Source organism: Serinus canaria, chromosome 20 (assembly GCF_022539315.1).
Source record: "Serinus canaria isolate serCan28SL12 chromosome 20, serCan2020, whole genome shotgun sequence".
In the NCBI taxonomy this organism is placed as follows: Eukaryota; Metazoa; Chordata; class Aves; order Passeriformes; family Fringillidae; genus Serinus; species Serinus canaria.
Window position 1 is genome coordinate 11,103,178 of NC_066333.1, and position 23,455 is coordinate 11,126,632.

Genomic DNA, 23,455 nt, shown 5'->3' on the forward strand with positions numbered 1-23,455 from the left:
TTTTTGTGTCATTTATCATATTTGTGTTAAATGATGTAATTTACCATTTTATGGTGAGGGCTGTGTGCAGTTTTGCTGTTGACTCACCTGTCCTGAATAACCTGGCATTAACCCTCTGTGCTCTCTCCTTGCTGGGAAATGCTGAGGGTTCTCTCAGGCCCCTCTGTGCCTCCAGCCATGAAAACTGATCATTCCTCCCTCTCCTTTGCTTTCAGCAAGTGTTTATCCATGCAATAAAGTTTCCTGATAAAGTTTCCCAGCTCTTTAAACAGCATTTATATAGCACTTATACACTGACTAACTTTGGAGTTTGTAATGTATTTTGACTGATTCCCAATGTGTTTGCAAAACCTCTTTAAAGTGTGATGATTGTTTCCTTTTATGCAGCTGAGTTGGTGAATTGCAAAAATGCCAGCCAGGAGCGAGCTGCAGGTATGTGCTGATGGAGCAGGATTTGAGTATTGATTGTTTTAATTACTAGCATTTAATTGTAAGGAAAGTCTTTAGTGTGGCAGTGCAGTGTGGTAGGAAGAAATTTTCTTCTGACATGGCTTAGTGCAAAGCAGCTGGGTGGAAAGCAATAGGAACTGGAAATTGCTACTGATGAAAATAAATCATATGCATTTGGCAGAAGTTAATCAACTGAGGTGATACTTGAGATGACAATGTTGAAATCCAGTTGTAATGAAAAGAAATTTAGAAAAATTAAAGGGATAAAATGGATAAAATTAACTCAGAAGTGTAAAATACTGAATATTCCAAGTAAAGGGCATTGATTAAAACAAACACTTCTGTAGGAATTTAGTTGTAATATGAGGAAACTAAAACCATTTAAAGCAAATAATTAAAATCTCAGTGCATAAGTATTTGCAAATTAATGTATTAGATAGGGTGCTCTGTACTTAAGGTTTTATGCTTAATTATTTTGTGATTCAGAATATTTGCTTCAAATGCAGCAGGTGATTGTGCAAAACTTGTATCAAATCTGTGTTCTATCAGTGTTAAGCATATAGTAACAGAGTTGCTTTGGTATATTGCTTACAGCTTGAAAAGTTAATTGATGAAGCTGCAGGAAAAAAGGATTTCCAATCCTTAGAACAATTCCTGGCCACAGAAGAATGTGAAAATGTCTCTCACAAATGCAGCAAACAGTTTGTCAACAAATTGGATAAGCTTCTGTGTTGGGTAATGTAATCATTGCATCAAAATCATCTACACCATCTTTGGAAAAGGGTGAAAAATATTTTTTTCATTTGGCTTGATTGATACCAGCAGTTGATTTAAGAACCCAAAAAAAATTTTGTGAATGAAATCTCTCCTTCAAGCTGCAGTTAAGGTTTCTTTTGAGAACAAAAAAGGCATCTGTTTAATTAAATAAAGGTTCTTGGGGGACTTCACAGTAAAGCTTATGTTGTAATTTCAATTTCAGGCACTTGACAAACAAGAAGTCAAAAGCATTTCTACTTTACTAAATGCTGTTCAGAAATGTGGGAAGAAAATGAGCATAGCAGGAGAAGATGGGCTTGCAGCAATGCTAAAACACGGCCTTGTTGGAAGGATAAGTAAAACCATAAAGCATCTGTGAACTCCTCAATCAATATATAAACATGAATAAAGTTCATAAACAGTGCTTCAGTGCTGAGCAGCTCAGTGTTTGATTTGGTCCTTGACTGAGTCAGAACTGAGAGATTCTCATAACTTTGCAACAAAGATTGTTCATATTTAAATGCTTTTTGTCATGTGACACCTTATAAAGGGATGCTGCTCTATCCCAGTGAGGGTTTTGCAAATCATGCAGTATATCATTAACTTAGATATGCTTACAGCAACTGAAACAAGATTTTGTAGTTTCATGTGCTTTGTTATATTGCTTTTGACTCAGGAATTAGAATTTCCTGGTGCCATTTAAATATTTTTTTTTGTTAATTCCCACAGCAGTAATTTTGTACCTGCTCTTTCAACAGATTTTAGTGCTGTTCTGACTTTTTGGTGTTATTTTAACATGCATGTTAGATGAATTATTCATTTGTAACTCAGCAAATACTGAACAACAGGTACCACTTCCTTTCTGCTTTCCCCAGAGATGTCACTGGATAAAATAATGGCAATATCAGATGAGAGGTACTCAATTGCCTCCTCAACTACTTTAATAATAAACAAATAATAAATAAACAATATAATAATAATAATAAACCTGCAAATAAGAAACAGCTGTTGAACAACAACTGTTCCCATTGAAACTCATGTAATATATTGAAATTGAGGTTGTTTTAGTAACATAAATACCATTTAAAGTAATGTAGAACTCGTTGTCTTCTCTTGTTTTGCAGTTATTGAAGCCTGTTGCTTTCAGTGGTATGAAATTACAAGGGTCCAAAATAAAAAACAAAATTTAATAATTAAAAAAAAAAAACAGGGTGATAACTTTATGCTTGTATTCACCAAACAACATTCCTCAAGCAACACACTTCCATTCAGCCATTATCACTTTTCAGCTGCTTTGTCTGTGGTGGCAGGTGTCAAAGTTGATCTCCAGTTTTTTGGTTAAAAAGTCCTTAAATCACCTAATTTTGTTTGGCCTGAGTGAAGAATTTCAGTCTGGGGCTAACTTGTGCTCAGCAGAGTGGGGCTGCTGTTGTTGTTTTAATCATTGTAGAATTTGTATGGTTTTTATTGAATTATAATGCAAACCATTGTCCTGTTCCAGGCTATTAAAATAGATTTACCTTTGTTTTCCCTTTACATGGTCAAATGGTTTGAAAAGTTAAAAGGAATTTTAGTCCTCAGAGGAAATGAAAAGAATGAAATGTTTACAAGTCTGGCTGAGGATTTCTTCATTATGTTGATGGTAAAAATACATTGATAATAAAATTTGTCAAAGTAATTGTTACTGGTTTAGCAATAAAAGGACCTTAAATATGTTTCTATTTAATATCTTCTTCAAGTTAACATTACAATGGCTTCTGAAATAGATTATAAATCATTTTGGTTAAACACTTTGCTATAGTCATACTAATTTCTGTTCATGGCTGGCATCATGAAATAAAGTTTAAAAAACCAAAAAAACAAACAAAAAAATTCATCTTGATCAAATTTTGATTACACCCAGTATTGGGATGCTAATCCAGTTTATAAGATCTGTGAGTTTTCTTCTGTTCATAAAAATTGTTGTCATTGGTGAAATAATTTCAGTAAATTTAACTGAAATATAATTTTGGGAAAACACATTTGTTAGTAGGGATAATCTCTTAGATTCTTTGTTAAGGAAAAAATTATTTCAAAATCTTGAATACTTTTTGATTACTTCCTTTGGGTAGATGTTGCCTGATTTTTTTTTTTTTTTTTTTAATGCTGTAATATTTTCCTTATCAAAATGATTTGTTTTGGTTTTTTTATTGCAGGTTGTGTGTGATAGCAGTCCTGAAGGTGAGCTTAAAAAGCAGAAGTGAGAGTTTAAAATGTCTCTTTCAGGACACACAAAGGACTACTTTTCTCATTCCTGTGGCATCACCTTTACTTTGGGGTTTCTCTATGGACAGATTTCCTTGTAATGTTCTGTTGTCAGTAATAAAAAAGCACAATAAGTCTCAGACATGGCAGATGAGCTGAGTAATTCCTAAAAAAAGTTGCTTCTAATGTCCTGTCACAGCTGAGCACAGCCCAGTGATCCTTCCTTATTGACTTTGTGAATGTCACCCTGCCCTTACCTTTCAGTGTGGCAGTGTGACTTCAGGGGGAAGTCCCTACAGACTGTTTGGTGTCATGATCAAAGTGAAGAATTCATTTCCTTGGCCCTGGGGAGATAAATTCCAGCACCTGAGTTGTGTCTCAAGAGAGCTGAGTCACAGAATTGACCAATTACATCTAAAAAATGTATCATTTACCCAGGGGAATTACACAGTGATGCACAGGAATAGAAACATGGTTACCATAAATTAAAGTAACTGCTCTGTTTTACATATCACTAATCTTTTATAAAAAGACAGACACACTGTATTTAATTTCTAAATGAAAATGAATCCTTTCCCAAATGTTTATGAGAGATACCCTAACAGACTCTTGACAACTCTTTGATTTCTTTCTTTCCTGTTTGTTAGGTAAAATGCAAATACTAGAAAACTTTGTTCTGAGAACATGTTCCCTCATTACTGATGCAAGAATTAATATTTATGTTCAGCAGGAGGTAAACATCCTTCTTTCTAAGCAGCAGTTTCCTGGTTAGTGTGTTAGACTTTGTGGAGAGAGTTTAACTGTGCAGATGCTACAAAAAAGAGAATATTGTAGTGCTCTAGGATCAGAAGGATTGTATAATGTTTCTCTGGGAATGTTTGTTGTTTATATGTTGGGGTGTTTCGGATTACTGACCTGTGGTTGTGGGGCTTTTTGTTCGTTTGTTGGGGTTTTTTAAAGAGTAAATTCCAACCAGTGATAATGAAGTTCTGGTGAGGAAGCTGTAAAAAAGCATAGGAAAAACTGAGCTCTGCAAGTGCTAGAAATAGGATTAAGGTTGTTGGTTATAAATTCTTTAGTCACTTGCAGGAAATTTGCATTCCTTCCAGTACACTTCAAATTTCTCCTGTTTGTTTTAGTAACCTCAGGTTGTCCAGGGATTTTCCCTCTAATGAAAGGGAAAGCTACAAAAAAGTCTTTTGTAAAGGCTACATCCCCAAAGGAAAGGCTTTTTATGCTAATTCAAGGTACACTTTAGCTCAGCAATCAACTGCAGACAGAATTCTGGCTTTGGAAGATTTTCTGTATTTAAACCTGCAAATAAGAAACAGCTGTTGAACTACTAGTGTTCCCATTGAAACTCGTGTAATGTATTGAAATTGAGGTGGTTTTAGTAAGATAAAAACCATTTAAAGTCATGTAGAACTCGTTGTCTTTTCTTGTTTTGCAGCTACTTAAGCCTATTGCCTTCTTCAGTGGTATGAAATACATTACAAGGGCTCAAAATAAGAATAACTCAAAGTTTAACAAACTTAGTTTATATTCCCTTTTTTCCACCCTTTTAGGTAATAAAAAAACTGAATTTATTGCTTGACAAGATCCCTCGAGATTCCAGGAAAAGGATACTTTCTACAAAGGAGATGTTACTTGTCATGTAAATGATCTTCAGTATAATTTTTATATCATCCCATCATTTGCAGAGTTGGGAGGTGGTTTTCACTAAGCAGTTGTGCAGATTGCTCCCCGTTTAACTCAACTTCTGCACTTGCTGTGAATTCTCAGTGGCAGTGGCTGTGGACAGGTATTCTCATGGCCTGTTCTCCATTAGAAGCCTGAATTTTCCTCTTTCCCAGTCTGAATCAGGCTTCTCCCCATCCCAGTTGTCATGCAATAATTAAACTCCTCTTTGTAAGGATGTGCTTAAAGCACAGTGAATCAGTCACTGGAAGGTTGTGCTGTTTGCACTAGAGATTGTTTCACAGCACTTGAGAAAAGCAAAGAGAGTTAAAATTGTATCTGATAGGTGATTCAGGTCCCCCAGTAGTGCTCCCAGAGGTATTAACCCCTTGGAAGTCTTAAAAGTTCCATGGAATCAGGGGTTTGTCTCATACACTGAAAGTTTATAACAAACCTTTCCTCTGGGCCTTGTATTGCTGTCATATTTTGATGAAATGTTCCTTTGTTTGGCAGGAGTGAAATGGGGAAGACAATTTTGGATGCTGGAGGTGAGCATGGGACTTAATTTAGTATAGAGCTTCTTAAAAATTAACTGCAGACCCATTAAGGAACCAGAGAAGGAGTTTGGAAGATGCAGAATGTTATGGTTAGGGTCATCTAAAAAATATAAATACTGCATGAAAACAGTCTGCAGCCTGGAATGTTTTTGTCTGTTCAGTGTATGAAAAACTCCCTGAATTTTTTGGTTTTCTGGAATAAAAGTTTTAAATAGGAAAAATTAAAAACAAGTCAATCTTTCAGGCTGGGAGCTGTGGCCATGGGTAGTAGTACTGTAACTTCCTTCAGGGATCACTTTGTATCCAGCAATTTCCCACCTCAGAGAGATGAAAGTTGAAAACTTCTCTCTCTTGTTTAAACACTTGCTGTGGCTCTGACAGTCCTGGAAAATTTGTTTGGTTTCATTTTGAAAAACAACTTCTTTAGTTATTCCCATACTTCTTTTGGTAATGATCCTTTATGGGTTACATGTTTGGATCTGGTGGGATCTAGATGATGTTCAGCACTGCTTACCCCAGTTTCCTGATAACATTTCCCACCTCAGTAGTTATTTCAATCTACTCCTGCTGTGAATTATGTTGTGCTGCAGACTATGACACACAAGTGGCCATCACAGAAGCTCTATGCAGAATGGTGTCAGAGAAGCAAAGAAGAGTTCTGGCCTCCCAGTGGTTTCCCATGGAGTTTGTGTCCACTGCATTTAAAGGAATTAAAGATTCAGAGTTTGAGACAGTAAGTCACATGAGGAATACTTCCAGGGAGGGAAACTTCCATTTTACAAATCTTTAAGAAATTTCTGTGTTTTAATAGGATTGCAGAAAATTTCTCAACCAGGTGAATGGCATTCTTGGAGACAAAAGAAGGTAAAACTGATTTTTTTTAATACTAATATGCATTTTTTTTTTTTAGGATTTTATGTTATGATTACATTTCATGTTACCTCCTTGGGGTAAAAATCACTTTGCTGGGATCTCTCAGTCTCTAAACTTTGTGAAAACAGAATCCATTTGCTACGTTCAGATCTGCAAAATTTATTTACAGCATTATAGAGTACTTGAAAAAAATATCCTTTTCTTACAGGGTTTTTACATTCCCCTGTTTATCAGCAGCTCTTGATGAGTATGAGGTAAGGTTTTCTGCCTTCTAGTTAAGAAAAAATAGAGATAAAAATAGGAAAATTACCTTTTTTCAGAAGTGTAAAATAGGCACGGACTGAAAGTTTGTCAGGGGTTCAGACCAACATGAGGCTTCTTAGCTGGTAGTAATCAGTGCTCTCTGCTCTTACTGTTTTATCTTATTCTTTTTATTTTAGCTCCAGATACCACTGGATGAAAACCTGGAAGAGTTTTGGATTGATTTCAACATTGGCAGCAGAAGTATTTCCTTCTATGTGGCAGCAGAGGATGCAGTAAGCTGAGTTTTGTCTCCCACTGGGTTCTCCTGAGGCAGCAAATCCACATTCCTTGGAGTGTGTCAGATTTTACTTCCCCATGTTCAACATGTTAAACTTATATGTGCATTCCAATGTTGATGGGGCTAAAAAATATCCAGAATGTTGATATTTAGATCAAATAATTTCACAGTAATGACTTCCTAGTGCTGTTTGGGAATAGTTAAGCACGTGCATAGTGAGCAATAGTGAAGCACAAGTTCCTGTCACCCTGTAACAGAGGTTTAAAAAGTTGGAAATTTGTCACTGAATGACTTTGATCACTGGATTTCTTTTAATTGTAATATAATACTTTTCTATCTTTCAAAATGTCTTTTTCATATAAGGATCAGCAGTGGGAAACAGTCGTTATACAAGAAGAAGATGTCAACATGTACAGCCTGGAAGGTATTTGAACTCAAAAATGGGACCTTTCATTGTATTCTAACTTATTTTCAATCTAATTTCAATTTGATTAATCTTAAAGTACTGACTTAATTCTAGCAAAGCAGAATTCTCACTTAAAATATTGTAGAAACTCTTTTTATCAAGGACAAAATTGTACTGCAGTCACATCTGCACTTTGGGCATGCTGGTGTGATTTTAGGAAAATAATTTAATAATCATGTCTTAGAGTTATTTCAATACAAAATAAGGCATAAAACAATAACAGGTAACAATATTCCTTTTGAACTTGTTAGAACAGTAAACACCTGTAATTAGTCTGCAGCTATAGTAAGTAACCTTCAAAGAAAATTCTATGGAATAATATACAGAACAAGTATTTCTAAAGTATGAAAATTTGAATTGTTTTACTAAAAAAATATTACAGATTAGAGGGAATTAATTAAAATATTAATCTTAGTACCTGAACTGAAGAATGTGTCATGTGTTGACAAAGATTATGTGAGATGCTGTTTAACTGAAATGAAGCTGCTTTTCAAATTTTGTTTTTGTCCAGAAAAAGATTCAAAGAAATTATTAACAATAGATCTAAAAAGCCCAATGAGTGTGGGTGCTTTTGAAGGAGAGAAATTTCTTTTATGTTTTGATTCCATCTTGGAAATCAAAGATGTGGTCATAAAGATTTATGGATTTCATAAATGTAAGGTAAGATTTAAACACCTTTTTGAATAGTTTTAAATTGATTCAAACTCGATGTCTCATTGCCCTTTAAATGTTCCAGCTGTGATTATTGGAATCTCTCATACAAGAGTTCCTCATTAACATCACTGCTACAGAACTCATCAAATGCTAAGCTTTGGGAAAGATGCTTTATAAGGACAAGAGGAAATGGCCTCAAGTTGCCCCAAGGGGGGCTTTGGTTGGATTTTAGGAAAATTCTTCCCCTGGAAGGGTTGCCAAGCCCTGGCACAGGCTGCCAGAGCAGTGGTGGAGTCCCCATCACTGGAGTTATTGAAGACACACAAGGATGTGGCCCTTGGGGACATGGGTTAGTGCTGGGCTCGGCAGTGCTGGACTCAATCACCTGAAATGGTTCTTTCATTCCAAGATTGAAAATGAATTGCAACAAAAATTTCCAGGCTGGAAAGAGAACACCCTACCTTAATGTCAAATTGTGCATACTTAATTTTCCAGAAATGCAGCCTGGCTGTTTGCTAATACTTCCAGAAAGGATTAATGAGCTGTCTTGTTTTGCAGTGCAATTAACACTCATCAGTTTACTCATTTAGTAAAACATTTCTAGCAAGCCACACCTTACTCCTTTCTGCTTCTAACAAACTGCTTTGTCCTGAAGTCTGACTGAGGAACTCGTGAGGGATGAAGCTGCTGTGAATTTTTCCAGTCTGTTTTCCTCTGTAATCTGATTTTGGACACTTATGATCTCTCACTTAAATATTTTGTTTCTTGTTTAAAAAAAGAGCAAAGTTTCTATTTTGACATATCCCTTTGCAGGATTTCAGCCAGAAGCAGTCTACATCAGTAACCAAAACAGCTGTCCACGTTGTCTTTGATGAAAGTGGATCACAGGTATTCTGCTGAGATGGTTTCTTGGGTTTATTTAATTAGTCTGATTATTCATCATTTATAAACAAAAAAAACAAGGACTTTAAAATATGAATGAGTATAGATAAGTCTAAAGCTAGGCAAGTGATGTCTAGTATGTATGTATTGGTTTTTTGGGGAGATATTAATATCCAAATCATAGAATAAAACAGACCAATATGCACAGGGCAAGTTCTTTTATGTGCATTGTTACTTGAAAACCCATCCTTGTGACAAAAATAGCAATTAAGGTTGAAGTTTTTCAATCTAAAAGTCTGTAACCTCTGAAGTTTATCAGACTCTCCAGTGGGGGATGTGTTACTTGGGGTAAAGAAGTTGCTCTGTGTGTTTGTATAAAAATGAAACCTTATAAAATCCAAATATTGTATGCAAATAAAAAGAAATTAAAATATTCCATAGGTTCTGGTACCAGAAAGTCAGTTGTCACCAGGATTCAAAGAAAAATCTGGAGAGGAGAAGGAGAAACTCAGTAAATACAAAGCTCAGCAATCTCCTGGAAGTTTGAGGACTCAGAGTAAAAGTAACAGTCAAGAAAAACTCAAAGGTGATTCCTCCAAGGTAAGCAGGATTGTCAATAAAAGAGGAGTATGGAGAAAATGCATGTCAGTTTAAATATTTGTAGTATTTAATAGTCTAAACCACTTCTTATTGGACAGTTGGAATATAGTTAATGCTGTAATAAAAGTTTGATTGTTTTTCTTATGACTTGACACTAAGCTAGAAAAATCCTTTTGCTAAAAAGTTTGTTAATATTTTGAAACTACAGTAACGTGACAGAAATAAAAAGGAATTGTTAATGATCTTTAGACCACGATGCTCTGAGAATTCTCTTTAAAGAGAAGTTTTTGAGGATATGCTCAGATGTCCCAGTATGGAAAAGTCAAGCACGGCCTCAGGGACTGCTGGAAAGGGGCTACAAACTGAAACAGTTACTGTAGTGTTCCGAAACCAGTTTCTGCTTAGTTTGTAGCTTTGCAGATCTTCAGGGAATCTCTTGGTGAGCAAGGGACAGGATTTGCCCATACTTGATTGAATTAATTTAGAAAACAAAAACCATGAATCTCAGTTTAAAAATACTTTGTTGAAATATAACTGCATAAAAATCACGTTACCTTGATGTCTGCAGCAGCAGCAATTGACACTCCAATAATGGACAAGAGACTCTTGGCAATAAATTTTCTGAATTCTTGTGCTGTCATCCTTAAATCAATGTATTATGGTCAAGTTCTTTCTGTTCCTCAAGACAACTCCAACCCGTAAAAGGAAAGTGTCTGAAGCATCTTTGCTTGTTCCTGGAACTACAAGTGTGTCCACAAGGAGTTCACTGTTTTTTGTCAACACATGTAAGTTTGCAAGTTCTTTCAGGGTAAAAATACACTGTGAATGGTCTTTGAAACTCAGGCATGAACTGGGATCCTTGGCACAGCTGGAAATGAAAGGGAGAAAGATAAAATCTCCTGAGCAGATGCTTAAAACTTGAAATGTTTAAGGGGCACTCGCTCCTGGTCCATAGACAGGTGTGGGACAGGGGCTGCACTGCCTTCCAACAGCCCAGGGTCACCTGGCACTTCTCCTGCAGCTCTCAGGCAGCTGCTGGTGCTGGAGCCTGCTGAGAACTCAGTAAAAATATATTACACTGAAGTCTTTAAATAGAAACCAACTGTTTGCTACCAGAGCCAGCCTGTAACAAGCTTTGCTTCTGCCTCCAGACATCCATAATCAGTGAGCTCTTAATCTCCACATAACAGAGTTGAAATAAATGAAATTATTAAAGGTCCAGAAGGGGCTGGTATCAAAACTAACCAGCTTTTGCTGGAGTTTGTGGAATAGCTGTGATAGTGGGCAGAACTCTTCCTGTTGTAATGGGAGAGCTGATAGAATTCTAACACATCTCTGTTTTGTTTCAGCCACCCCTTTTAAAGGGAGATGTAAATTGCCTTTGGAAATGACCAGCTCTAAGAGGTCTGGCAATGATACAATAAATGAGAGCAGAACAAAGAATTTCTATCAGGAACCTCCTGGAGTATGCATGTCCTCTGTAGCTAAGTCTTTTTCTTAGAATAACATTCATTTCTATTCTAATTTGTTCCTAATTCATATTTTAAAGAGCTAGAGTTTTACTGGAAGCAAGTCACTTATAGAAAATAATATGTTTTACTTTATTGCATTATATTTTTCTGCCCTCTGAAATTCAGGTTTAACATGTTTAAAGTCAGACTGAACTCTAACAAAATTAGGCCAAATTTGCATTCACTCATCAGTCTTGACCCCAGAATTAACTTCGTATTTCTGGAACCTCAGTTCTTCCTTTGTGTATAATAGGAGAAACTATAATAACTTCTAATTCATTGTGCAGTAGTGAAATAGTCATAAAACACAGAATCCACTGTGCTTGTGAAATGTTCATGTCTTCAGCTTGCACCATTTAAAACATTGGTTTTTTTAGTGCATTTTTGATCAGGCATTCACTCTATAAAGCAGAAATACATAAAAGTTGTAAATGTCTGCCTTGCTCAGATTCAGGTCAAGCCCCAGACTATTGGACTCTGAGGCATTTTTTGATACAGCCATGCTTTGGAAAGGGCTGTCACGTACAGAATGTTTTGTTTAGAGCATTTCTTTGGCTTTTATTGGCTGTAAGTGGCAGTGTTACTTACTGTGCTTTTTAGAGTGGGCAGAGATGCACAGTACACAGTGAATTCAATGAAACAGACCAGATCAGGAAGTCAGATACCAGGAATGAGGCAAAAATACACGGGAAGGTACTGGAACAGCCTTTCCATGAAATGAGAACAAGAAAGTCATGGTTTATTTCAGAAAGCACAAGTTTATGAGGTTGTACTGCTTATGGTCCTGTGCTAACATTTCCTTTTGGGTGTCATTCCACTGTAGCAAATGCATTCTGAAGAAGTCATTAAAATGGTACAAAAGGCCACAGAAAAGAAAACTTCAGGCAAGTAATTTTACAAGCATTGGCAGTCCTTTTAAAATTATTTTCATTTTTCTTTTGCCCTAATAATTGACACCAAATTAATGTCTCATTTAGATGAATTGTTAGATATTGTTCCTGATTCTCAGCCAGCTGGGAGAAGCAACAAACCTTTGTAAGTACTGGAAAAGAATTCCAAGTCATTGTTGTCGCTCACTTTGAAGGGGGAATTTTCAAGCATTACCAGAATTGATATTTTGTTGCAATGTAAAATACTTTGATATCTCTAAGATATAATCATTTTCCTGGTTTATGATACACTTTTATTATAATTAAGACTCAAGTTCTGACAGTAGGATGGTGTTGTCTTTGTTAGGCTGCCTGGTCTTTTGGAGACTTCTCTTGATAAAACTGAAACATGGAAAAAAAGAACATTCCCTTCCCTGGAGAAGAATATAACAACTGGGGACAAGCAAAAGGCAAATCTATCACTGGCACATGCAGCCCATGCAGGTGATGATCACACTTGGTCAACTGTTACTCTCAAAAATAGATTCAGAGAAATTAACTTGCAATGATTGTTTTTCCCTTTATTACTATTGGTAGTGAAACAGCTGTGAAACAAAAAGCATTTATTCAACTTTTTGAAGTACCTCTCTAGATAAACTAATGAAAAAAACAGAACCAAGAAAATTAAATTGATATCATCCTCAGTGGAGGAGTCAGAGTGTTGAACTTTGGAAAAGAAACTTAAATACAGAAGGAAAAAATACTGAACCATGGTTTAAAACATTTCTTTCAGCCAGAGTGTCTGACACATCTCTGCATTCTGACCTTGCACAAGAGGACCTTGATGTTCTCCTCAGAAAAGAGACTGCTAATCCAAAACAGTCAAAGACAGTGAGGATTCATTACCTTTGTTTCTTCCACTAGCATTTAAGAGAATTGTCCAATTTTCAGTTTCAAAACTGGTGGGTTTACTGTCATGCAAGGGAAAATGGTTTTCAAGTGAATGTAATTTAATCCATTAGAAGACATTTAAAGAAGTTTAGGAGTTTCTTAGGAACCCGAAGTTCTGTTTGCAGCTTTGTTCTTCTGTTGAATGTTGAGTGTTAAACTGTTTTTATAGAAACCAAAGTCTAAAGAAATGTCAGATGCAGCCAAATCACTGATCAGTAAAATCAGTGACAGATACAGAGACAAGAGTGATGAGAAGAGCAAAGCAAGAGATTCCCTGGGCTTTAACAGGTACAATGTGAACCTTTGGTGCTGAGTTTTTATGTGACTCTGGCTGTCTCTGTGATGTACCCATGAATGCTAATAAATGAAAGGGGCTGGGCTCTTTTAAACCATCTTTTAATTGATGTTGCATTTAAATGCATGAATAAATTTACTAAGTTTAATGAGTTTGGTTTTTTTTATATAGGCAGTATTCTAATTAGCATTTTAAAAAATGTATCTTTATTTTTAGGACACATTTAAATAAATCCTGGATCTCCAAGGTAACACATTAGTGCTTTTATTGGAATTGTTTTTGACATGTACATCCATGGTGGAAGTCAATAGGTATAAAGGGAAAGTTCATAAATACCATTGAATATTAAGTATCTGTAGATGTTAATTGTGCATTGACTGCAGATATGTTTTGCCATATTGAACTGTTGGTAATCAACCTGATTATCTTCATGATGAAGTTGCTTTTTGAGATGACAGTGTCTATAAATGCACAGTCCAGAGTTGACAGAGGAGCTAACTTTTCATTTATGGATAGGAAGAAGTTCAGGACAGGACCCTAAAAACTGCTTCTTTTCTTAATATAACTGCTGGTCATGTTCTGTAAGTAGTTACAACATTTTCAAACACAGTTTCTGATTACCCACACCTGACTCTGGGAAATTTTCATTAATTCAGTCACAAAATTGATCTCTCTCTGTTTGACAGGGATGATGTCTACAACTTCAACATCAGCGGGTTTGAGGAGCCTACAATCAAGCTTGGAGTAAGAAATAACAGAAATTTATATGTTATGAATAGAATAGAAGGGAAATCAGTCAAATGTACTTAAAATATAAGTAAAATCTGAAAATTCAAATTATGTCAGTAAACTAAGTGGGGGAGAAAGTTTGCATTGTAAATACCTCCAGCATTCTCAAATATTGAACAATATGCTCTGTCTTAAGATGCTGGCCACTTCTGGCTGTGATGATGTTTTTCCTGAATTAAAAACTAAACAGTGTGTTAGAAGTACCATTATTTTAAATTATCCTAAAAACATTATTGGCATCTTTCTAATCCCCATTTTAACGACATCTTTGTGTAGATGTTTGAGCAAAAAGAAAATCTAACGATGATAAAAAATAGTTTTGCTTCTTGTGGCAAAGGTTGTGAAGCAGGTGGGTGGGAATTCTTGTATGGCTCTGAGATCCTGAAAGCTTCAGTCATTTGCTGTTGGTTTTAACTGTCAGCTCTCTTAAATAAATGCTAAGATAGAAATTAATGACCCTTAATTGCTGAGTGTAATAACTAAGGAAAAAAACCTCCTTAGCAGTTACTGGCTGCTGGCCTGTTTAATTTTGTACAGATTCTATAACCTTTGAAAATCTTCCTTTGTTTCTTCTCTATTTGCATTTTTAGATCCAAGAATTGCGTGTGACTGAACTGAGTGTTCATACAGAGCCAAAGAAAAAAGGGTAGGATGTTCTGTTTTGGTTGCTGATTATCCTGGTACAGCCTGCACTCTCCAGCAGGCAGTCACAATATTCCAGGGAGTGCTGCATGACAAGAATATCTTGGCTGTGTTGGTATTTTAAGCAATAAACATTGCTGTGTTCTCCTAGGTTGTTCCTTGATGGTCCTTTGGGAAGGTGATAAAAAGGAAAGAACGTGTTCCATGAAGAGAATAGTTCTCCTCATGGAATACTACAGGGAGAGAAAGTGCTGAATAGAGGGGGGTGGTTTCTGGTTAATGATCCTCCTGGAAAGAGCTTTGTTGTTGCTGTGTACTCCTACTGATAATTGGGAAACAAATACAACCTTTAGGATTTAAGGTGAACAGGTAATCCCAAAATAATGTGGAAGCAAAAGTAGGTACCTTTGTTTGAATCCTTAATCCAGATATCATGGGAATAGTAAAAAGCTTTAGAACAACTATTTTAAAATGTATTGTTTAAAGATGGATTTTATTTCTCTGATTAAGGAGCACAACCATCAATAAATCCAGCACAGAAGGGAAGGGAGGAAAAAAGGTAAGGCTTAGATTTTTATGGATCAGCACAGCTTGTCCTCCTGCCTTTAAATTCCAGTTATGTAAGCAGCTGTGTATAAAAATTAATAACTTGGGAACTTTTTTGGGTTTTGTAGACGGGAAACAATCGACACAAGAAGCATCTCTTTAGTGACTCAGACACAGAAAACAGAGGGGATGACAGCAAGACAGAGATTAGTTGGCTGCAGGAATCCAAGAGGAAACCTAAAGCCCAGATAACTGATTACAGTAGAAGTAAAAAATCAAGGAAACCAATGAGCACAGACAAAAGTAAGAAATTTTTTTTCATATTTCTGAAGAATGCTGCAGTAATTTGTCCTTAGATATGAAGTGCACACATGGCATGTGCTGTGTTGCAAGTGTCATATATTTTTGTTGTCTTGTTTCCAAGCATAAAGAATTTTCAAGTTAGTTTTAATAATTTATAAAGATCAATTTACATAAATTCTGTACTTTAATGTGGAAAACTGTGGAAGGATGAGACAGATACAATTTATTGTCAATTAAAAAAATGTCTTTTTCACAATAATGGGCTGAAGGCAGTTACTGAATCAATTTGTGGGCATGAAAGCGATTCTGTTATTTTATAGCTGAAACTAATGTCAAACATTTGAGTATTTTCCTGGTTTTTCAACCTTCTTGTATTGTAGCAGCAAAAAAATCTTTGGAACCTGCTTGCCACATGGAAAAAGCTAAAGGCAAAAATACATGTAAGAAAAAGGTAAATGTAAATTTGTAACTAGAATTTTAATATGGATTAAGAATCTCTTTGTTCCCCCCAGAAACTGTTTTAAAATAATTTTTCATAAATATGTGGCATTTCTCCCAAATCATTTGTTAAATTCAGTTTATTCCTTTCAAGTACTGCATTCTTTTCATATAATATTTAGCTGGTTTTTCAGTCAGGAGTGAGTTAGAATGGTTTTGTACATTGGGTGCTGTTTTTAGTGGACGGATGGTTGGATTCTCTGAGCTTTGGTAAAAAGCTTTTTAAACCCTTTTAGTTTCAAGTAATTAAACCAAGTTATCTGCCATTTTATCTTATGTATGAATTAATCATTCTTGTTAACTGAAGATTATTTTATTCTTCCAAACATAAACAAATGTAAACCCCAGAATTCAAAAATGGATGAAATGATGGTAAAATCCACCAGAGAAAAACTCCCTCGAAGAGCAGCAGCAACAAAAAATTACAAAGAGCCTTCCAGTTCTGAGTCTGAGAGTGAAGAAAGGATTCCAGCATGCACCTCCAAGGAGGAGAAATCCAAAATATGGGTGTGCAGTTCCACTTGATTATTAAAAATCCATTCCTACCATTTTTTTCAAAGTAAACTCTGTTCTGCTTTGTACTTGGTACTCCTGAATTTGAAGTGCCCAAATAAGCAAATTGAAGTTAATTTAATTTTCTTTTAATATTGCCCCTTTTTTAATGAGTATTGAGCTGCTAAGAAAATCTGTCCTGAATAATCTTCTTAGTCATAATAGATTTTGGTTTCTATTTATGAGATTTGTTCTGCTGCAAAGAACTACTGTGTGCTGTATTTTGAAAATGTGACAGTATTTTGAAAATGCCCCTAAATTGGGAGGGTTTAGTGAGCCAAATCTTGTTGAATTGATGTGGTGCTGGTAATGCTGTGTCAATACATTTACTGAATATCCAAATGAATTTTTAGCAAAGGAACACTGGTTGCTAAAACATTTTAATTGTTTTAGCATAACATGTCAATATATATGGAAAGGTTTATAAACTTTATTCATTAAATCCTGAAACATCAGTGATTGCCTCCAGTAGTTAAGTAGTTCATAAGAACAGAAATTTTTGTTGAGTTAAAGAAATTCAGTATTTATTAATGTTGGAAAGCCCAATCTGCTTATGGATTTAAGTACTTCTGTTGATGGTCCTTCTGCTTGATCAATGGTATAGAGATAATAAATCTCTGTCTCTCCTTGTCAGCTTTCATGGACACTGCGGTTACAAAGATGTTTATATAGCTTTTGTATTTTAATAGAAACAGATGAATGGGCCAAACAAGGACTACAAGCAGCCAAAGGTACTGCAGACTGTACCTGTGGAGCCAAAGAGAGTGGATAGCTATGTGCAGAAAGCACTGGCTGAATCCAGGAATTCTGCAGAGCAGAAGGAACTGGAATCGCCTTCAGCTGAGAGCCCTGCCTCCCTTGAGACAATGAGAGGTGTTTTCACTTTTAATTTCTAGCAGTACTGAAACAAGAGATGGGGGTTAATTGAGGGTTATCACAGCAGTACAATTTAACATTTATTTCATGCTTTTAAACTGAGATATCCAGTAATTCCAGTTGTGCCACAGAATTTAAGGAGTTGTATTAGTATGTCACTAACACTGCTGTAGGTTGGTGCAGTTATTTGACATCAGGGTAATACAGAAACTCATTATGTCAGTTAGAAAAAATCTGGTACTGCTGGAATTGGTAGAGGGAGAAAGGAGAAGGGTGGCAAGGCCTGTGCCAAATTCCACACATCTGAGACTTGGAAATTGCCAGGGCTGATGCAGGGAGTAAGGAGGGCTTTGGCTGCCCCTGTGTATCTCCCACTGCTGGGGCCGACAATGCAGGAATTGTTCCCCAGGTGCTGAGAGGGTGTCAGGAGATGCCAGTCCAGAGCCCAGCTCCAGTGAGAGGTCACTTGGTCTGCAGGAGTCATCCCCAGAAGACAGGGAAATGCTTAACTCTGAGAAAGGAACCTCTCCCAGTAATTTCTGTCCGCAAAACCAAAGTATGCAAAGTCTGGGTGTAATTGAATCCCCTGAGACAGCAGTTACAAAGTTGACATTTGGAAGGAAAAGCTTCTCACCAGTTTTAACTGAAGCATCATTGGTAAGAGCATGAACCTTTCTCTAGAGCTGTTTTAACTGAAATTGTTCCATTTGGCTGCCAACTGTTTCTTGCTCTCCTCTCAATAATGCTTGGGGTTTTTTGTTCATGTGCAGCTCAGCTTAAACACACATAAAACTGTCAGTGGCAAAAATTCCAAAGGAGCTGTAGCAGAAATCTGTGATAATAATGAAGATTCAAGTTTCCAGTGTTGCATTTCAGACACATTTTCTGTTAAAGGAAAGCTTCAGGATATCACTAAACCTATCCCCAAGAATCAGGAAGAGGTATGTTCCTGAATTCTTTGCCCTTCAGAAGAGACCTGCAGCTTTTTGCTTTAGCAGCTTACAAGTGATGATGTTTAAGGGACATCTCCTGTCAATAATGATTTTTTTTCCCTCAATGTGTAGCTCAGTTTACCAGTGCATAAAGCTGACAGTGGAAAACATGCAAAGGGAGCTGTGCTGGAAACAGGGAATAACAATGAGGATTCAAGTCCCCAGTCTTGCTTTTCAGACATCTGTGCTAAAGGCAAACTCCAGGATCCCACCAAACCTCTCACTAAAAGTAAAGAGGTGAGTTAGTGCATTCCTTGCTCTCCAGAAGAGAACTGCAGCTTGGCATCTCTGTTATCTCCTCTCCAGGTGCTGAGGTTTAAGGGAAATGCATCTTAGTATTTAACTATTAGCAGGTCCCAAAATCTGTGTTAATTTTTAAGTATTGGAGATAAATTAGATAATATTTTATCATCTGGATACAGTGAAAGAATTATATCCCAACAGGATTAGTTACAATTCATATTCTAAAAAAAATAACAGAGAGTCAGTATTTCCTTAGTGACTTCCAATAGAAAATAAACTACTTTTCACATCATAAATGTGAGTCTCTGATGGACAATTCTAAAAGCAATTTAATTTTGAAGTTAATAAATAAATCAGTGACTTTTCTTTTAGGATTGTGTAGCACCATCCCCACTGTCTGCTTCCAGCAGGAGTAGAGTACAGGCTTGGATTAGAGAACCTTATTGCCCCATGAATGAGTCAGGTACAGACATTTAATTTAAAGCAAAAGTCTTCCTGTGTGTCTCCCTAGGGGTTAAGAAAAATGTTTTACTTGGCATAATAATACGGCCAAAGTATTTTAATCTTCTTATATTTTATATGTTGTCAGTATTATTCCATTTTTTACTCCTTTTTTCATTTTCTTTGCTGTTTTAATTATCCCAAAATAACCTGAAAATCAGGCTCCAAAATGCAGCTTTAGTAAAGAGTTAGTTGTGCTCCAGATAAAAAGTTAGAGACGTTCCTACTGATACTGGGAAAAAAATGTGGATAATGGTTTTATCAGAAAAAATCCCAGACTTGCTCATCAGTCAGAGTTCAGTTGAACATGCTCTCTATAAAAGTGATGGTTAATTTCTACATAATTCTCATGTTTTAAAGCCAAGATACATCCTCCTAGAGTTCGCATCCTATTTGTCAATAAAATCTTGTTTATCCTCCCACCTAATTGTTTTAAATAATGGTAAAATTCAGCTTTGTTCCCCTGTTTGTTAAAGGACCAAGTGTACCAACATTCCTCAAACGAACTTACCACAGTGCCACAGAAGGCAGCTCTGATGAGGCAGAAACAAGCAAAGAGGAGGAAAAGAAAGGAAGGAGAAGAATAAGTTTACAGCCCAAAAAGTTATTTAAAACAGATGATGCTGCTACTTGCAGAGGTTGGTCATGGACTGACAGTGCAAAGTTTTTAAATAATGTGACAAAGTCAAGGTTTAACAAGGAAATAGAATATCTATAAAAAGGCATTTTACATGTTAAAGCAAAAAATGCTAAATGTTTAGAGACTGGATCCAAATGAAAAGTCAGAAAATTGATATGCAAATAGAAACAGATTCTAATCTAATTGGTGACATTAATTTATGTAGAACAAAAGCTGTCCTAGGCTCTGTGCTAACTTCAGACTGGGGCTTTATAATACTGAATTTGACATTTTTTTGTTCTCTTCAGTGTCTGAAAGTGTCTCCACTCAATCTGTAAATGATCTGTCTGGTCTGGATGCAGAATTCTGGAAGCCTGATTGCTCAACCATCAACATTTGTCAGCAGCTCCAGAAAGAATTTACCAAGAAAATTGAGGCAAGACCCTTCATGTGCATCTCTTGGCTTGCACCACACCATTACATTTTTTAAAGGGGGTTTGTTGTGATATTAAACAGTTACAGTACTGACTATTACAGGGTTTAGTTTTTTTCCTAAAGTGCAAATAATCTGAATTTCATGTTAAAACACCCTCTTAGAACCGCTCCCGGAAAATGGACAATTTTAATAAGCAAACACTGAGAGCTGCCCACCAGCATTTGGCCACAATGAGTTACCAACTCCACGAGTGCAGGTCAGTAATGGCAGATTTCTGTTACAACATCCTTAAAATGCAGTGAATTCCTTCTGCAAGTAACCTGGTTTGTTTTGGTAGGATCAGGCAGCTGGACAAATTTCATTTTACTCTCACTGAGGAACTTGAGAAATTTGAAAAGGACTCTCAGTCTCTGAAAATCATGGAAAAAGAATTCTCGGTTTGTATTTCAGTTGTTTGATCAGGGGTAAAGGAAATTCTTGTGAAATCTCTAGATCATTCACATCATCTTTAACTTAATATCATTAATGTTGATTTTCAAAGCCCTTTTTGCTTCTAGTTGGGTCAAATTTCAAATAATGCATTTGGGGTGTCAGGATGCAGTTAGCATCCCAAGGTCTCTCTGTATTTTCCTACATGTGTCCACTGTATGAACTCCTGTATTTTTTCCCTCCTACAAGTGCTTTAATGGGCTGGGTTTTTCCAGCTCCTGTGGGGGCTGGAAACCCCTGCTCCTTCTGTGTTCAGCCTGTGGTTGTCATTTTGTTCATATTAGAAATTAATGATTTTTAGTTTGGAAAATCAGTTTCCATTGGTTAATATCTCTTAATATGTTTCTTTCCAGACCTTTTGGAAAAAGCATTCCCACACTTTCAGTATGTACATGAAAAATGAGCAGCAGAGGTCAGTAGGGTTCACTTATCCTGGCATGAGATTTGTGTTCTGTTCACTTGAGGGAGATCAGCACAACTTCTCTTCTCTCTGCAACTTCTTCATAAAAGAGAGATGGTTGATGAGAAAATGAGATTAAAGTTTTCATGTAATTATTCTCCAATTAAACTTCTCCACATAGCTGAGGGACTGTTCCAGCAGTAACAATGATAGGAATATTTATCCATGCTTTAAATGCAGATAGACTCCCAACAATGGGATGTATTTGTGCTTTGTAGCAAGTTCTTATGTAGCAAAGCTGTTTAAACTGCCTTTATTTCTTTAGAATTCAGATTCTTAAAACTTCATTTGAAAAGAATATCTACCATTCTGTTGGCTGTGAAGAAAATGTTTTTACTTCAGAGGTATGGTGAACATTTGCTTTGCTCATTGTAGTAATTCCTCAGTTGTACCCACAGATACCAGTATTGACTTTTTTCCTGAAGATTTTATCCTCAGCATTATATTAATGATACATCATAATTTTTTTAGCTTTTGCCATAAAATTTCCCTTAATTTCACAATTTCCAGTGTTTATGCCTCGATTTCACCCATTGCAAGAGGTGTGCAGTTCTCAGGACTTATTCTGGATTCTGTGACTTTGTTTACTGGTGTTACTCATCCAAGAAAGAAAAAATTTAAACATCCTTTTCCATAGGCAGGTGGCTGCATGTGCATCTCTTGGTTATGACAGATTTAGGATATCATTGTTTGTTTGAAAATGTGGTAGCAGTTGTGAGCAGAGGAGATGCATTCAGTGTCTTTTTGTAGATGCATCTGTTGAAAGAAGACATGAAAGGACTCCAGGAGAAATTTCTAAAAGAAATGGTAAATTTATCTTGTCCTCATTTTTATTTATTTTCTGCAGTTTGAACACTAAATTACTAAAATTTTGATTTCTAGTCCCCTACCAAAAATACTAAGTCAGAATGCAAATGTTACTGACTTTACCAAATTTAAAGCCTTACCTGAGGGATGGGAGCCACAGGGAGATGTGAAAGGTCTTGTTTAGCTTTGTCTTAATGATGAAAACTATCACCTTTGTTAGACTAAGCAGCATGTACAGTGCCCCAGGATTGCAATACATGAAATAAAATCTGCCTTTTTTTTCAAAAGCATATGATGAAAGTGATAAAGGTAAATTTTTTTTGTACAGCAAGAAGAGGAGCTGTGTAACGTTCGCAGGGGATTGCAGACCTTGTTTCAATCAAAGGCAGAATTCTGAAGTGATTTTTCAGATTCCTTCCTTAAATTCAAGGTGAATATAAACATTTTTGTAATGGAAAATATGGTAACTTTTTCTTTTTTTTTTCCTCACTCAAAGACACTGCTGTAATGAAAGCATATTTTCCTTAATAATATTAAAATCTGTGTGGATAAGACTTACCCACTCACCTGTGAGATTTGGAATTATTTTACTGAGTCTGCTAAAATGTAATATGCCATTTTATCTTTAGCACATGCTACTTCTAAATAATTCTTTAACAATTTTTATAGGTTACTTAGCTGACTTTCAGAGAAATCACTTTGAATTTCACTTTGAATCAATGTTTTGGGTCTGATCCAGAATACAAGCCAGGAATTATTTAGGGACCAAACCACCTGGTTTGATCTCAGTCCTGTTTGTCTGTGGTGTTAGACTTCAGGAGGACTTTCTGAGAGAACACTCTTAACACTTGTGTTGGAACTGTGTTGAAAATAATTCTATTAAACAAGTCAAGACAAACAGATGCTGTCTGTTGGGTTTTTTACTCAATGTCATTGTTATTTTGCTTTAAACCAGTAAGAAGTCAGATAAAGCTGCTGTGCAAATATTTTGGGTTAGAATTTTCAAGCCACAAGGCTGTGTTGTCTCTCTGGAAATAATTACAGTGAAATTTCCAGTAAGTGATTTGGTCCACTCATCCCATTTACGTCAATGTACAAATGGTTTCTGAGCTGCTGGTTTTTGTGTGGTTTTGGGTTTTTTTTTGAGCCTGTGCTCACTGTGCTCTCCACTAGATGGACTCCTTGAGATGTTAAACTTTTCTTTCCACTGCTGTGATTGAATTTCATCTGAATGAAACAGGACTTGTCTCTAAACTGTACGAGGTTTAAAAGTGCACTGCAAGACCCAAATTCTTTCTTCAAATGCGGCCACGTGGTAAAAATAATACTCCTGCCTTGTTTTTAGTTATGGACAGGAATTGTGCACTGCAGGCCTG

The 23,455-nt window shown here is 36.1% G+C and overlaps 1 protein-coding gene across 1 annotated transcript; it reads left to right on the forward strand.

The window, feature by feature from the left end:
• The first annotated feature begins 408 nt into the window (after positions 1-408).
• SYCP2 (synaptonemal complex protein 2) lies at positions 409-22,566 on the forward strand. Its single transcript, XM_050982186.1, has 44 exons — positions 409-432; positions 1,045-1,185; positions 1,430-1,558; positions 2,744-2,848; positions 3,402-3,426; positions 4,098-4,183; positions 5,016-5,104; positions 5,641-5,675; positions 6,275-6,417; positions 6,496-6,548; positions 6,766-6,811; positions 6,998-7,093; positions 7,462-7,522; positions 8,076-8,224; positions 9,032-9,106; positions 9,542-9,700; positions 10,386-10,485; positions 11,050-11,165; positions 12,035-12,095; positions 12,189-12,246; positions 12,448-12,584; positions 12,874-12,971; positions 13,201-13,319; positions 13,543-13,573; positions 13,843-13,907; positions 14,013-14,070; positions 14,706-14,761; positions 15,268-15,316; positions 15,432-15,606; positions 15,990-16,057; positions 16,432-16,611; positions 17,346-17,529; positions 17,942-18,189; positions 18,303-18,473; positions 18,597-18,761; positions 19,140-19,230; positions 19,745-19,906; positions 20,196-20,323; positions 20,485-20,579; positions 20,661-20,760; positions 21,166-21,224; positions 21,538-21,616; positions 22,023-22,079; positions 22,408-22,566. Exons 1-44 carry the CDS (start codon positions 409-411, stop codon positions 22,474-22,476), a joined length of 4,395 nt encoding a protein of 1,464 aa, XP_050838143.1. The 3' UTR covers positions 22,477-22,566.
• Positions 22,567-23,455: the final 889 nt, after the last annotated feature.